Consider the following 14214-nt stretch of genomic DNA (forward strand, 5'->3'; position numbering starts at 1 on the left):
ACTTGCTGCTTTTCCAGAGGAACCAACTTTGGTTCCCAGCACCCACACAACACAAAATAAATAAATATTTAAAAAATTTGAATGCTTGTTTTTCTACATGTTCTATAACCTTGTTAGTTCAAGAATGGTCTGCTAGCTTTTTGCTCACTTTAGCTTCATAATAGGTAGCAATAAAACCAATTCTAAAATTTTAACTTACCTCCTTCACCATAGAACAAGAGACCATTGTAAAACTTAGTTTCAGCCTGTTTTAAAGAAAATTAAAATAATTTAAAAGGTTGCTTTCAAATCCTATGCTCTCTTAATTCTCTAATAACATACTACATCACTTAAATATATTTCAAGAACTGCTTTCCAATGAATTCAGCTTCTCTTTAAAGTAACGAGGATAACTACTGTCACTAAAAGCTAAGCCTGATCCTTTCAACCTTTACCTCGTCATCTGACCACCCTCATTTCACACATCTTCCCACAAGCTCAGTCATCAGTCACAGACTATAAAAAAGGGGAGAGGAAAATGATGAAGTTCACTAATGTCTATCTAAGTTCACTGGCTCCAAATCCATATAAAAAGTTTAAACTTAAAAAAAAAACAAAAAAAGCTGGGAGGTGGTGGCACACGCCTTTAATCCCAGCACTCAGGAGGCAGAGGCAGGCGGATCTTTATGAGTGTGAGGCCAGCCTGGTCTACAAAGTGAGTTCCAGGACAACTAGGGCTACACAGAAAAAACCCTTTCTCGAAAACCCAAAAACCAAGGGGGGCGTGGGGGGGGGGGCAGGAACGTCTGGATAGCCAGCACACACAACAGACGTGCTACTCAGGAGGTGTGCAGACCTAGGTTAAAGGTGTTCCTATTAGTGATTCCACTGTAACCCCAACTCCTCCACCTGTTCCTTACCTGCCGCTGCCATCCTAAGCATTACAATGTAAGTAAGTACTCAATGAACGCTCGGATTATTGTTAAGTACTCCTTACCATCAGGACTGCTGTTATTTTACGTGGGTCAGTATTTATTGCATACTGCACAGATAAAAACCCAAATATGCTTTTAAATGATCTTAAAGAATATAAACAAGTACCTCATATTTTAATTTCTTGATCTCACAACAAAGTGCAGCATAAACAGTGATGACTTTGTTTAAGACCTAGTTTTATAAATAAAACAGAAAAAAGTAAATTGTAACTAATGAAGCATTTTTTGAATGCACTTTAGGTTTAGGATAACATACCTTGTTTTCAGTCTTTATGAGTTCCAAAAGGGAGGACTGTTCATATGGCAGAAGCTACAGAAACAAAAGAATATTGCTAAATTTGAAGAAAAAACAAATCACTGCAAATGTAAATATATAAAATGAGATTAAATGGATTACAGTTAAGCCTGTGTTAGAGCCTACATTCAGCACTAGCATCAACTCAAGTATTGTTTCTGATAACCTCAACAAAGGAAGCAAAGTGCAACACACTAGAGGGGAAACGCCGCAACACAACACAACGCACTCCACTAGTTCCAGCTGTGCTCGAGGACAGAGGTGGCTGATGGTGGGAGTCCAATAAGAAAACACTAATAGTGAGCTCCAGCCTTCTGCAAAGTGTCAGGCAAGCATACACTTAATAAGATGTTGTAACCAAAAAGGCCAAACAAAACAGAACACTGGGGCTGGAGAGATGGCTCAGTGGTTAAGAGCACTGACTGCTCTTCCAGAGGACCCGGGTTCAACTCCCAGTACCCACATGGCAGCTAACAACTGTAACTCCAGTTCCATGGGATCTGGTATCCTCACACATACATACAGGCAAAACAACAATAAAATAAAAATGAGTAAGTTTTAAAAAAACAAACAGAACACTGAAGAGGCTCAGAAACAAAATACAGTGCAGGCACTTTTATCACCTGTGGTGATATTTTATTTGTACTGAAATGTTATTTTAATTTTATGTTAATAAATAAAGTTGCCCTGGGGTCAGAGCTATTAGAGCCATAGTAAGAGCGTGGTGGTTAGAAGAGCTAGGTAGATTTCTGTGTGTTCAGGGATACAGCCAGTATTGGAGACATACGCCTTTAAGACCTGGAGGGCGGTACTTACAGGCAGTGATGAGGCAGTCATGTGGTTGGGTTTACAACCAATGAGAAGGCAGAACAGAAAGATTATTTAAACAGGGACACAGGAAGTACCTCCCTCTCTCGGGGAAGCTAGGAGCACTGCAGGAGGTAAGATTTTATCTCTGAGCTCTGACCTCTCGGCTTTTCTCTTTTACCTTGGCTCTGTGTTTCTTATTTTAATAATACGATCGGTTACATCTACATCTGGCGCCCAACGTGACAAGAATCCATTAAAAACTGCTTGGGGCCGGCTCCCTAGCCGGAGCAGCCGGCTCCCTAGCCCCAGCCCAGGTCTGCTTGGGCTCAGGCCGGACTGTGAGCTGCTTGCTTAAAGACAGTGCTACAAACAGCTCTGGCCTGCCCTGCTAAACAGGGCCCCTGGCTGTAAAGCCAAGCCTTGACTCGGCTCAGAGGGAACAAGTGGCTGGCTTTAAGCTTTAGCCGGCTACCCCTTCGCTTTCACTTTCACTTTCACTTTCGCTTTTGCTTTCTCTCTTGCTTTCTCTCTGTCTCTCTGTCTCTCTGTCTCTCTCTCTCTCTCTCTCTCTCTCTCTCTCTCTCTCTCTCTCTCTCTGGATTTACACCTAGGACTCTAGGTGGCTGTTTTGAAATTCGCTCGGATTTCTACTGTTCTACGCAGATTTGGTAAGTCATAAAGGAAACTATTTAAAAGACAAATTTTTTCCACATTTAAAAAAATGGGTTTCCTGTGTACATTGGAAGAAAATTGGGTTTTGTTTGAAATTTTAGGCAGTCTGACAATGGAACAACTATATGAAAAGATTAGTATTATGGGAATTATGCAGTTAATCACCATGCTTATTCTCATTTTACTATTTAAAAAGATAGTCGATTTAAGTGCCAGGATAACAGCTTTAGAAAAACCTGTTAATTTTAACAGTGAAGTTGGTTCAAGTTTGGATCATAAGGTTACAGAAAGAAAGCCTGTTTTCACACAATCATCCTTAATTTATCCTGTAACCGTACAGCAGATGCCTGATCAAATGGCTACACAAAATATCTGGGCTCCAATTGAACTGATGGATTTTAAAAGGTTTAAGGAGGCAATAGTATCTTATGGCATGCATTCCCCATATGTAAAGCAAATGTTAAACTCTTGGTCAACATATAATAGGATTATACCACAGGACTGGCGGGACCTTGCACAAGCTGTTCTGGAACCCAGCCAGAGAATTCAATTTCTGACTTGGTTTAAGGAGGAAGCTAGAAACGTAGAAACACAATGGAGGGATAAAGGAATACAAGTTTGTCAGGATCAGCTTATTGGAGAAGGCCAATATGCTTCAATACAAACACAATGTTTATATGATGTTCAAACCGTAATTTTATGTCGAATGGCAGCCTTGAATGCATGGGACAGAGTTGATGAACCAGGAAAAAAACATGAGTCATTCACAAAGGTTATGCAAGGCCCTAAAGAATCTTTCACAGATTTTTTAGAAAGACTGGCTTCAGCAGTAAACAGAATGGTCTCAGGATCAGAAGCTAGTAAGGCAATAATTGAAGCTTTGGCATTTGAGAATGCGAATGCAGCATGCAAAAGAATAATCAGGCCGTTAAGGGCAAGATCTGCACCTTTGGAAGATTGGATTAGAGAAACAATTAATGTTGAGGTTGATGAGCATGATACGTGGGTAGGAGAAGTAATTTCAAAAGGTTTGAGGAGTGTTAGATGTTTTGGGTGTGGAAAGCAAGGACATTTTAAAAGGGACTGTAAACAGGTCAATCCTAGAAGCAATGTTTCTTCAAGGAACAATGGCAACAGAATGCCCCTTCCTTCTGGAGTATGCAGAAGGTGTGGTAAGGGAAAACACTGGACCAACGAATGTAGATCAACAAAGGACAGACAGGGTAATCCTTTGCCTCAGTTTTCGGGAAACTCCCGGAGGGGCCTCATGCAGGCCCCCATAGCAAAACCAGTTCAAACCTTTCCTGCAGCTGTAGAGGAAATCCCTGCTCTGAGCGATTAAATAACCAAATGACTATTGGAATAAATCAGGCTGGTCAGGATGATGAAAAAGAGAGAATAGAAAATTCAGGAGAAAACATAAAGAAAATTTTTTGGCAAACTTCTATTAATGAACAGAGACCAAAATTAACGATAAAAATAAATGGTGTTTTGTTGTCTGGTCTGGTAGACACAGGTGCGGACATTACCATAATTGCACCAGAATTTTGGCATCCAGCTTGGCCTCTTCAGGAGGTAAACGTTCAACTGTTAGGAATTGGGACATTATCTGGAGTGAAACAGAGTGCAAGATGGCTGGAATGTATAGGTCCAGAAGGACAGAGAGGAAAATTAAAACCATATGTCGCTAACATAGCTATGAACCTATGGGGTCGAGACTTGTTGCAACAATGGAATACTCAGATTAAAATCCCTCCAATCTCAGAAACAAATCATAAACTAGCACATGTTTCTGAGAGAAATATTAGAAGGCATTATTTTGAGTGGTCACCGGCCATCCATATTATACAAGAACAGGGCACAACAACTGATAATCTTCCAAAAATACCAACAGCTCTACCTTTAAAATGGTTAACAGACAAGCCTGTATGGGTTCAGCAATGGCCTTTAACAACAGAGAAACTCCAGGCTTTAGAAGAGCTGGTAGAAGAACAGTTAAATGCTCAGCATATTGAACAGTCAACCAGCCCTTGGAATTCTCCTGTATTTGTTATTAAAAAGAAATCTGGTAAATGGAGAATGGTAACAGACCTTAGAGCAATTAACAAAGTAATTCAGCCGATGGGCTCTCTACAATCTGGAATTCCTTTGCCTACTCTGTTACCAAAAGGATGGCCTCTCATAGTTATTGATTTAAAAGACTGTTTCTTTTCAATACCCTTACAAGAAAAGGACAAAGAAAGATTTGCTTTCACAGTGCCTACTTATAATAATTCTCAACCGGTTAAAAGATTTCAATGGAGGGTCCTCCCACAGGGAATGTTAAATAGCCCAACTCTGTGCCAATATTTTGTACAACAGCCATTGGAAGTGATACGTAAAAAATTTCCTAAATCTATAATTTATCATTATATGGATGATATTTTACTAGCTGACTCAAATGCAGATACTTTAGAAAGAATGTTTGAAGAAGTAAAGAAAATTTTGCCTTGCTGGGGATTACAAATTGCTCCTGAAAAAATACAAAGAGGAGATTCTATTAATTATTTAGGATATAAAATAGAGCTACAAAAAATTAGACCCCAAAAGGTGCAAATTAGGAGAGATAGACTACAGACTCTTAATGACTTTCAAAGATTATTTGGAGATATTTCTCATCTACGAACTATTGTTGGGGTAAAAAATGATGAACTGACTAATTTGTTCAAAACCTTAGAAGGTGACAAGGACTTAAATAGTCCAAGAGAATTATCACCTGAAGCTGAGAAAGAATTGGCCTTGGTAGAAAAGAAAGTACATGAAGGGCACGTGGATCGTATTGATCCAAAGCTGGATTGCATTTTGGTTATTTTACCTTCTAGGCATTCCCCTACTGGAATATTAATGCAGAGGGAAGATATTATATTGGAATGGATATTTTTACCAAATAAACCAAATAAAAAATTAAAAACTTATGGGGAAAAAATCTCTGACTTGATTTGGAAAGGAAAATTGAGACTTCGTCAATTAGCAGGAATAGACCCAGCAGAAATTGTCGTACCTTTAACTAAGGAGGACATTGAAAAATTATGGACAGAAAGTGAACCTTGGCAAAGAGCTTGCAGTAATTTTTTGGGAGAAATTAACAGCAAATATCCCAAAAGCAACAGAATTGATTTTATAAAGAGAGCTGATTGGATCTTGCCTCGAATTGTACGGCAAAAACCCATATCTGGAGTTCGTACATTTTATACAGATGCCAATAAACAAGGAAAGGCAGGTTACAAATCAGAAAATTTAAGTAAAGTGGTACAAAGTCCTTATAATTCAGTGCAAAAATCAGAATTGTATGCTATTCTGTTGGTATTAATGGATTTTTCAGAACCTCTCAACATAGTAACTGACTCTCAGTATGCTGAAAGAGTGGTATTACATATTGAGACTGCAGAATTTATCCCTGATGCTTCAGAATTAACTTCACTATTTATTCAATTACAAGATACAATCAGGAAAAGGAGTCATCCTTTATATATAACTCACATCCGATCTCATACTGGTCTGCCAGGCCCTCTAGCACAAGGCAATGATGAGATTGATAAATTATTGATAGGAAATGTGCTGGAGGCCTCAGAATTTCATAAAAAACATCATGTCAATAGTAAAGGTTTAAAAAAGGATTTTCCCATAACCTGGCAACAAGCCAAAGAAATAGTAAAGAAATGTCCTACTTGTTCCTTCTATAATCAAACACCATTACCAGCAGGATGTAACCCAAAGGGTACTCAGAGGAATGAAATCTGGCAGATGGACGTGTTTCACTTTGCAGAATTTGGAAAACTGAAATATGTACACCACACTATCGATACTTATTCAGGATTTCAATGGGCAACTGCTTTGAGTTCTAGCAGATGTATTTTAGACAGGTCATCTTCAAACCCTTCAGAGATCTACAGAATATGGCATTTAAAATGTTTTAATAACTTAGAAATTTTTCTTTTTTGAGACATGTCGGCTCCTGGCAGTACCAATCTACTTCAGAGAAAATATGGGCATTGAAGAAACTGCATATGGAGTTAATTTTCATTGTGGCAAAAGTTAGCCACTGGACAACAAAGTATCCTCAAATCAACAGGACAAAATGGACAGACAGAACACGAAACAAAGGACTACCGATTCCTGCCAAAACAAGTATGGTTATGGCTTTATCAGAAGGCATCTTCTGAGGCCAGGACAATATGGCACCATCCCTGAAGTGGCCTTCACAATCTGGAAAAGGTACAGTGCCCTTTTCTTCGAAGGCAGCTGAACAGGCAGTGGGCCGATGGCTTCTGTTGTGCAATGGAACAGCAACTGAAAGCTCACGCCTCTCAATAGTAGACTGGCATTTAATAGAGGGATGTGGAGAAGGGGATGCTTAGATGAAGCCATATATACACCGCCAAGAAGAATGGACAGCTGAATTCAAAAACCATCAACAATTTCCAGAATTTAAAATCCTGAATCATGACATGACACTAGTGGAATTCAGGTGTTTCTGGTATATGGACTGCTCTCACCCAATGTGAGGTTGAACTGTTGACCTTGTGTACAACCTACTTCACAAATGAGTCTGTCAAATACGCTAAGCCTATAGGCTGAAGATGATGCCCCAACACTGTGGAGAAACCTCAGGTGACTGTCCAGGCAGCTGGCTGTTTCTGTCAACTCACAAAATTTTTGGAAGCTGCTTTTGTGCACTTCTTGTTTTTATTTTTGTTAGCTAATATTATTTCCTTCTTGGGTCTCTGAGGGAGTTGAAGATTAGTTAGTTATAGTTGAAGATTAATTAGGATAGAAAGTGAATTAGATACATTTTGGACTTACTAAAATAGGATAGATAAGGGAATTATTTTCTCTGATTTGTCAAATACAAATGGACTAGACATCGTTTAGGTATTTGTTACTTGTATATATTGTATATAGTTATTGTACTTTTGTATATAGTTTTTCTTTTGTTAGTTATAACCTTTTGCCTTTTTTCTTTTTATTAAAATAGAAAAAGGGAAATGTGGTGATATTTTATTTGTACTGAAATGTTATTTTAATTTTATGTTAATAAATAAAGTTGCCCTGGGGTCAGAGCTATTAGAGCCATAGTAAGAGCGTGGTGGTTAGAAGAGCTAGGTAGATTTCTGTGTGTTCAGGGATACAGCCAGTATTGGAGACATACGCCTTTAAGACCTGGAGGGCGGTACTTACAGGCAGTGATGAGGCAGTCATGTGGTTGGGTTTACAACCAATGAGAAGGCAGAACAGAAAGATTATTTAAACAGGGACACAGGAAGTACCTCCCTCTCTCGGGGAAGCTAGGAGCACTGCAGGAGGTAAGATTTTATCTCTGAGCTCTGACCTCTCGGCTTTTCTCTTTTACCTTGGCTCTGTGTTTCTTATTTTAATAATACGATCGGTTACATCTACAATCACCTAATGCAGCTTCATTCCTACCTGGCTCATAAAACTTTTCTGATTGTTATCTAAAATGAATTTTCTATTAAGTGAAAACTGGACCTTTCTTTTAGTTACATGCTAACAATAAAGTATATACATAAATTAAAAATAACTTCTCTCATTTAGTTTATAATTTCTATTTATAGAGAGCTTACTGGGATCTGACTCTTGCAGAGCAACAAACAAAATAATTTCCCAATAAAAGGACTAAAGAAAGGTTCCAGGGTAAGTGGGGAGGAGAAGGGCTGTACAAGAAGATAAAATATAAGGAGATTTGAAAGTTTCTATTGATAGAAATTAAAAGCTGAGACAATTTCATCCTTTCACAAGACCACGAAGTATCATTTCACATTCACTAGGACAGTTGTGATTTTAAAAGATAGATAATAACAAACATTGGCAATAATACAAACAAACTCAAACACTCCTATATTACTGATAGGGATGTAAAATAGTGTGGCCACATCATGAAAAAGCTCAACAGAGGGATCTGGAGAGATGGCTAGGCGGTTAAGAGCACTGACTGCTCTTCCAGAGGTCCTGAGTTCAATTCCCAGCAACCACATGGTGGCTCACAACCATCTGTAATGAGATCTGGTGCCCTCTTCTGGCCTGCTGTCATATATGCTGTATACATAATAAAAAATATATATATTTAAAAAAAAAAAAACAGCTCAACAGATAAAGGCACAGATCACGTACACAAACACACACAAATATGTGTAAAATAAAATCCTCAGAAAATTAAGCATAGTTACCATTACAACTCAGTAATTCTACTTCTAGAATATATGTGTGCACAACATGAAAACATGCCTACATAAAAACTTAAGACACATAAGTAGCATTATTTCCAACAGCCAAAAGTAGAAAGCCTAAATGTCTATCCACTAAATGTCTATCCACTAAAGAATGGATAACTATGTGGCATAAGGGTTCCATACAATGGAACACATCACTTATCAATTTAAAAAATATGTATTAACATTGGCTACACCAGACGAGCTTTCAAAACATGGTTTAAGTGAAATGCCAGGTACAAATGCTCACATACTGCATGATCTCATTCACTTGAAACATCTAAGAAAGACAAGTTCAGAGAGACATGCAGTCTGGTGGCCTGTGACTAGTGGATACGTGTGGATGGGTATGTGTGCGATCACGAGCACACATGCGTGTGTGTGTGTGTGTGTGTGTGTGTGTGTGTGTGTGTGTGTGTGTGTGTGTGTTGTGGAGGGGGACTTATAAGTATAAGATTTCCTTTGGTTTTTTTTTGTTTTTGTTTTCCGAGACAGGGTTTCTCTGTGTAGCTTTGCGCCTTTCCTGGAACTCACTCTGTAGTCCAGGCTGGCCTCGAACTCATAGAGATCTGCCTGGCTCTGCCTCCTGAGTGCTGGGATTAAAGGCGTGTGCCACCACCACCCGGCCTTTCTTTTCTTTCTTTCTTTCTCTCTCTCTCTCTCTCTCTCTCTCTCTCTCTCTCTCTCTCTCTCTCTCTTTTTAAGATATCCTTTTTAGATGGTGAAAATGTTCTAAAATTGATGATGGTAATGGACAAAGAAATCTACAAATATACTTTTTTAAAACCACTAATCGTACAATTTAAATGGGTAAACTACAGTCAAGTCTCATGCCTGTAATTCTAGCATTCAAGAAGCTAAAGGAAGAGGATTCTGAGTTTGAGGCTAGCTGGGTCACACAGTGAATCTCCAGCCAGCTAGGGTTACACAGTGAAACCATGTCCCAAAACACACAAAAAAGATGAACTGTATTATCTATGAGTTACAGCTCACACAAGAAAAGCTAATGTATGATTTAGGAGGATGGTTGGCAAAGGAGTGCTCAGCACATGTTACCCATCACTTAAGTGGTGACAGACCGCTAAGAGTATCTTATTTATATACATTAACAAAGCATCCCCAGTGTTTAAGAGCACTGGCTGCTCTTCCTGAGGACCTGGTTCAATTCCCAGCACTCACTTGGCAGCTCACAACTGTCTGTGACTCCAGTTAGAGGATCAGGCACCCTCACACAGACATACATGCAGACAAAACACCAATGCACATAAAATAAATAAATAAATTTTAAAAAAGCATTCCCACATTAAGATCCCCAATTTCATTCAAGGGTACTTTTGGGAAATGACAGAAATGTTTCATGCCTTCATTACAATATATGGTGAATGAGCTCTTTGTTCAGCAAAATTCAATGAGAAATCCTTTAAAAAATCAGAATATTTGACTACATATAAAATAACTACAATAAAAGAAACAAATCCAATGTGTCCATCTAGCACTTTTCATTTCCTTGAAGATAAAAATCAAGGCTAGGCCAAACAAATGGATCTTGTGTTATGATACTTTGATGAAATAAATTCAGACCTTTAATGCTATAGGATCAAGATTGAAATCCCAAACATCTCCAATCAAATCATCCAGTGCGTCCTCAATTCTTCTCAATTGAGATGTATACTCCTCAAGGAATTTCCCGTAATTCTTAAGCTGGACTTCAGCATGAATTTCTAAATTTTGAAACAGAATGTTACAAAGAATGAATGGCAGAATACTAGCTTTATGTAATCTCAAAAACTGCAGCAAAACACTGTTAATTATTACTTTGTAGTGCCTCACTTCTTGGAAATAAAGTTCCAAAGTTAAAAGAGTCATTCAGCTTTGAATTTTCTCCAAATATGTGAAAGTACTTGAAAACCTGCAGCCCCTTACCCTAGAACCCGGGTAACCAGCCCGAATCACACCTCAGACAACTCAGGGTCCAGAAGCTATACTATTTTTTAGTCACACACACCTCTGTTGCAAAGGATTATCAACTACCTGATGGAGAGCAGGTATAAAACTCTGTGTTGTTACAGAGCAAATTTTAAAAAGTTGACTAACTCTATACATATTAAAATGTTTAAGAATATATCCAAATTTTTTTTTACATGGAGTTTTTAGACCTGCTACATTATATTATTATTTCTGTAATTCCCAGCTTACCAAAATGCTTTAGACTTGTTTAATTATTTAGCTATTATAATCAAGATGCAAAGGCCAGATAAAACATACTGGCTGAGGCAGGGCTGGAGAGATGGCTTATCCATTAAGATCACTGGCTGCTCTTCTAGAACACTGAGGTTCAGTTCCCAGCACTCATGTGGCAGTTCTGTAACTCTGGATCCAGGGGATCCAATACCAACTTCTGGCCTCTGCAGGTACTGCACAAACATGTAAAATAAGAAAACAATATAAAAAATAAAAAGACAGCTGGGATTTACAGAATTTATATATTAGTAGATGACTTTAAGCTTAGAGACACTGGAATAAGTTGGATTTTTCAGAAGCCAATTCACCAAAATTAATAAACATTCCATCTTATACTTAAGAATGTTACTTATTCAAAAAATTCAATTCCAGTTCAGTTTCTTTTACTGACATATAAAACTTTATTCAGTCTTTGTCTTCTAAAAAATTTTTCCCGAGCCGGGCAGTGGTGGCGCACGCCTTTAATCCCAGCACTCGGGAGGCAGAGCCAGACGGATCTCTGTGAGTTCGAGGCCAGCCTGGTCTCCAAAGCGAGTTCCAGGAAAGGCGCAAAGCTACACAGAGAAACCCTATCTCGAAAAACCAAAAAAAAAAAAAATTTTTTCCCTTCAAATTTGAAGTGTGGAGCCGTTATGAAATATAGTATTTCTGATTCAAACCGTATGGAATACAGACACTTGACCTTTAATCTGCAGCTGAGGCTCTGAATCAGGGGCATCAATTCAGTTCACTAAGACTTCTGTCTCATGGCAGCACTCCTTTAGTTAATTTTGGAAAACAATTAGTCTAGATATGATTCACAGTCCAAAAACTAATGAAAGCCAGGCACAGAGAAATCTATTACCTACAGCTAACAACTCCATGTTAATGTCTTACTCTATTATACTAAATGACCAAATTATCATTTGACCAGCAAATGGATTCTTAAAAGACTAAACTAGAAAAACATGCTCAAAGATCACCTGGTTAGACCAAGGTAAAAAACAACTGAAAATCTGCAGAAACACTTAAGTTCCTTGCTGATAAGATATCGAATAGCTGTGAACAAATAAAAGTTAAAGTGCAAACCAGACTTTTCTCCCAACAAACTGCACTTCTTGGTTTATTTTTCTTAATGGCATTTTCACACATATGTGTGCGTATATTGAGTCCTCACCCATGCTCTCTTTCCCCAGTCCTGTTTTCCCCAAACCTCTGGAGTCTAATAAAATACCCACATATAAATATGATAAATTAACTGATAATTCATTCTACTGCAAGCTGAAACACCCAATATACCTTCATTCCAATTTGGTCAGATGCAAAAAAAAAAAAAACCCACAAAAAACCACCTGACAAGATGCAGTTCACTTTAAAACCAAAAATACAAAAAAGAGAAATGGTTATTATCCTTCCACCCAGATTTTTCTTCATTCTGGGTAAGACCTAATACCCTAAGAAATGCTTACTCAAAGTCTGCACAACAACTGATGTAGTCCAACTGGATCTAGAGGCAAATAAAACCTAAGTACGTACAAACCTGTACATGTTATAATCTCTAAAATAGTTCACGACTCTGCTGTAGTTTTTTAAAATGGCATTCCTACTCTGGGGAAAGATATGAATCTAAAAAATTCTCAAATAACTTGCCCTAATTTCTCTTCTGTCACACAGAAGATTAAAAAAAAAAAACCCAACCCCAAGAGTTTCTCTAATATAACTAGACTGGCTTGTACATTTTGATGAAAGAAACTGTAAGGCTGTTAGGACTGGACTTCTGATTTTAAAAATAAAATCGGACGACTCAATTTCATTAAACAACTGCAAAGCAGATCTGGTTAAAAAAAATAATAATAATAAACTTAAAAAACTTTTCAGCTGCAATGACAATTACATGTTTTTAAAAAACATAAAAATCAATACAAGGCCTAGAGGGATAAGATGATATTCCCGTGTTGATTGATGTTTTTGGTTTTAATGCCAGGTAGAGCTGTTTTTCGCTCTTCCATGGTTCTAAGAACGTGAACCCAAACTTCAAAAGTTGGTTTGAGAAGCAAAGAAAAACAGGAAGCCGAAACGGGAACCCAGACTATTCTAGAACTGAAGGTTCAGAGCATCTGGCGCAAGCCTGGGGATGGGATGGGCAACCCGGGAGGCTGGCCTCTAGCGGCGGGCCCCAGGGACCGGTCCCCCCTGGCCGGTCCCCGTTACCGGAGGGACGCCGGGCACGAGCGCGCGGCCGGACGCGACCCCGGCAGTCACTCAGCACCGCACACCCGGTCCAGCCCGCGGGAGAGTCCCGGGTGGGCGGCTGCACAGCACCGCACCGCGCCGCTCTCCCCGGGCCGCGCCACCCGGCCCGCCTCGCCCGACTGCAGCCTTACTCTGCGAGCCGTCGTCCACGCGGTCGAACTCCCAGTCCGGCGACAGAGTGTCCACGGCCATCGCCGCGGCACCTCCCACAGACACGTCCCCGAGCAGCCACCGCCGCGACGCGGGCCTCACCCCAGCCGCTGTCACGCCACGTGACTTCCGGCCTCGGCCCCGCCCCCGCGCGCCGGAGCCAGTGGACTCTCGGCCCTGCGGACCGCGGGCGCCGCTGGGAAAGCGAGTCCGTCCGCCTGCGCCCGTCGCGGCCGCCATAGTGACGGTAGCTGTTGAAATCCTGCATCCTTTCTCTGGCCTCACTGCCGTTTGCGTCTGTTCTCAAGCTACATTCAGTTTCTCCTTGCTGTGTCCGGGCTGTTTCTAATACCTACGGGAGTTACTCTATCAGTCTGATAAGGAAAGAGTGGAAATAAGGGGGTGGGGCCCAACGCAAAGACAGGGAGGGTCCTTCACTAGGACGCTGCCCTGGCCCGTGGACCAAGAAGTCTTGTCTCACTAGCTCCCATTCTGTCTTTACTAAACCTCTCGGTTCTTCCGCCCCCGTGCACGTCCTGTCCCAATTGTTTTTGCTTTTGTTTTGATTTTTGAG

General features: G+C 39.8%; 1 protein-coding gene across 4 annotated transcripts in view; it reads right to left on the reverse strand.

Moving 5' to 3' along the window:
* Positions 1-13777, reverse strand: part of Washc4 (WASH complex subunit 4) — a 66908-nt gene extending 53131 nt beyond the window's left edge. For 2 of the 4 annotated variants that reach the window (XM_076554464.1, XM_006993051.3), the window contains exons 1-5: positions 13622-13777; positions 10599-10738; positions 1231-1284; positions 1081-1146; positions 200-245 (exon numbers count right to left, since the gene is read on the reverse strand). In XM_076554464.1, the coding sequence (XP_076410579.1) occupies positions 200-245; positions 1081-1146; positions 1231-1284; positions 10599-10738; positions 13622-13682 (367 nt within the window). In that variant the 5' untranslated portion in view covers positions 13683-13777. Of the gene's footprint in view, positions 1-199; positions 246-1080; positions 1147-1230; positions 1285-10598; positions 10739-11282; positions 11432-12706; positions 13450-13621 lie in introns of those variants that run through there. The other 2 variants (XM_076554465.1, XM_076554466.1) reach the window with 2 other exon arrangements.
* Between the last annotated feature and the right edge of the window lie 437 nt (positions 13778-14214).

The sequence above is a fragment of the Peromyscus maniculatus genome, chromosome 18 (genome assembly GCF_049852395.1).
Source record: "Peromyscus maniculatus bairdii isolate BWxNUB_F1_BW_parent chromosome 18, HU_Pman_BW_mat_3.1, whole genome shotgun sequence".
Classification (NCBI taxonomy): domain Eukaryota; kingdom Metazoa; phylum Chordata; class Mammalia; order Rodentia; family Cricetidae; genus Peromyscus; species Peromyscus maniculatus.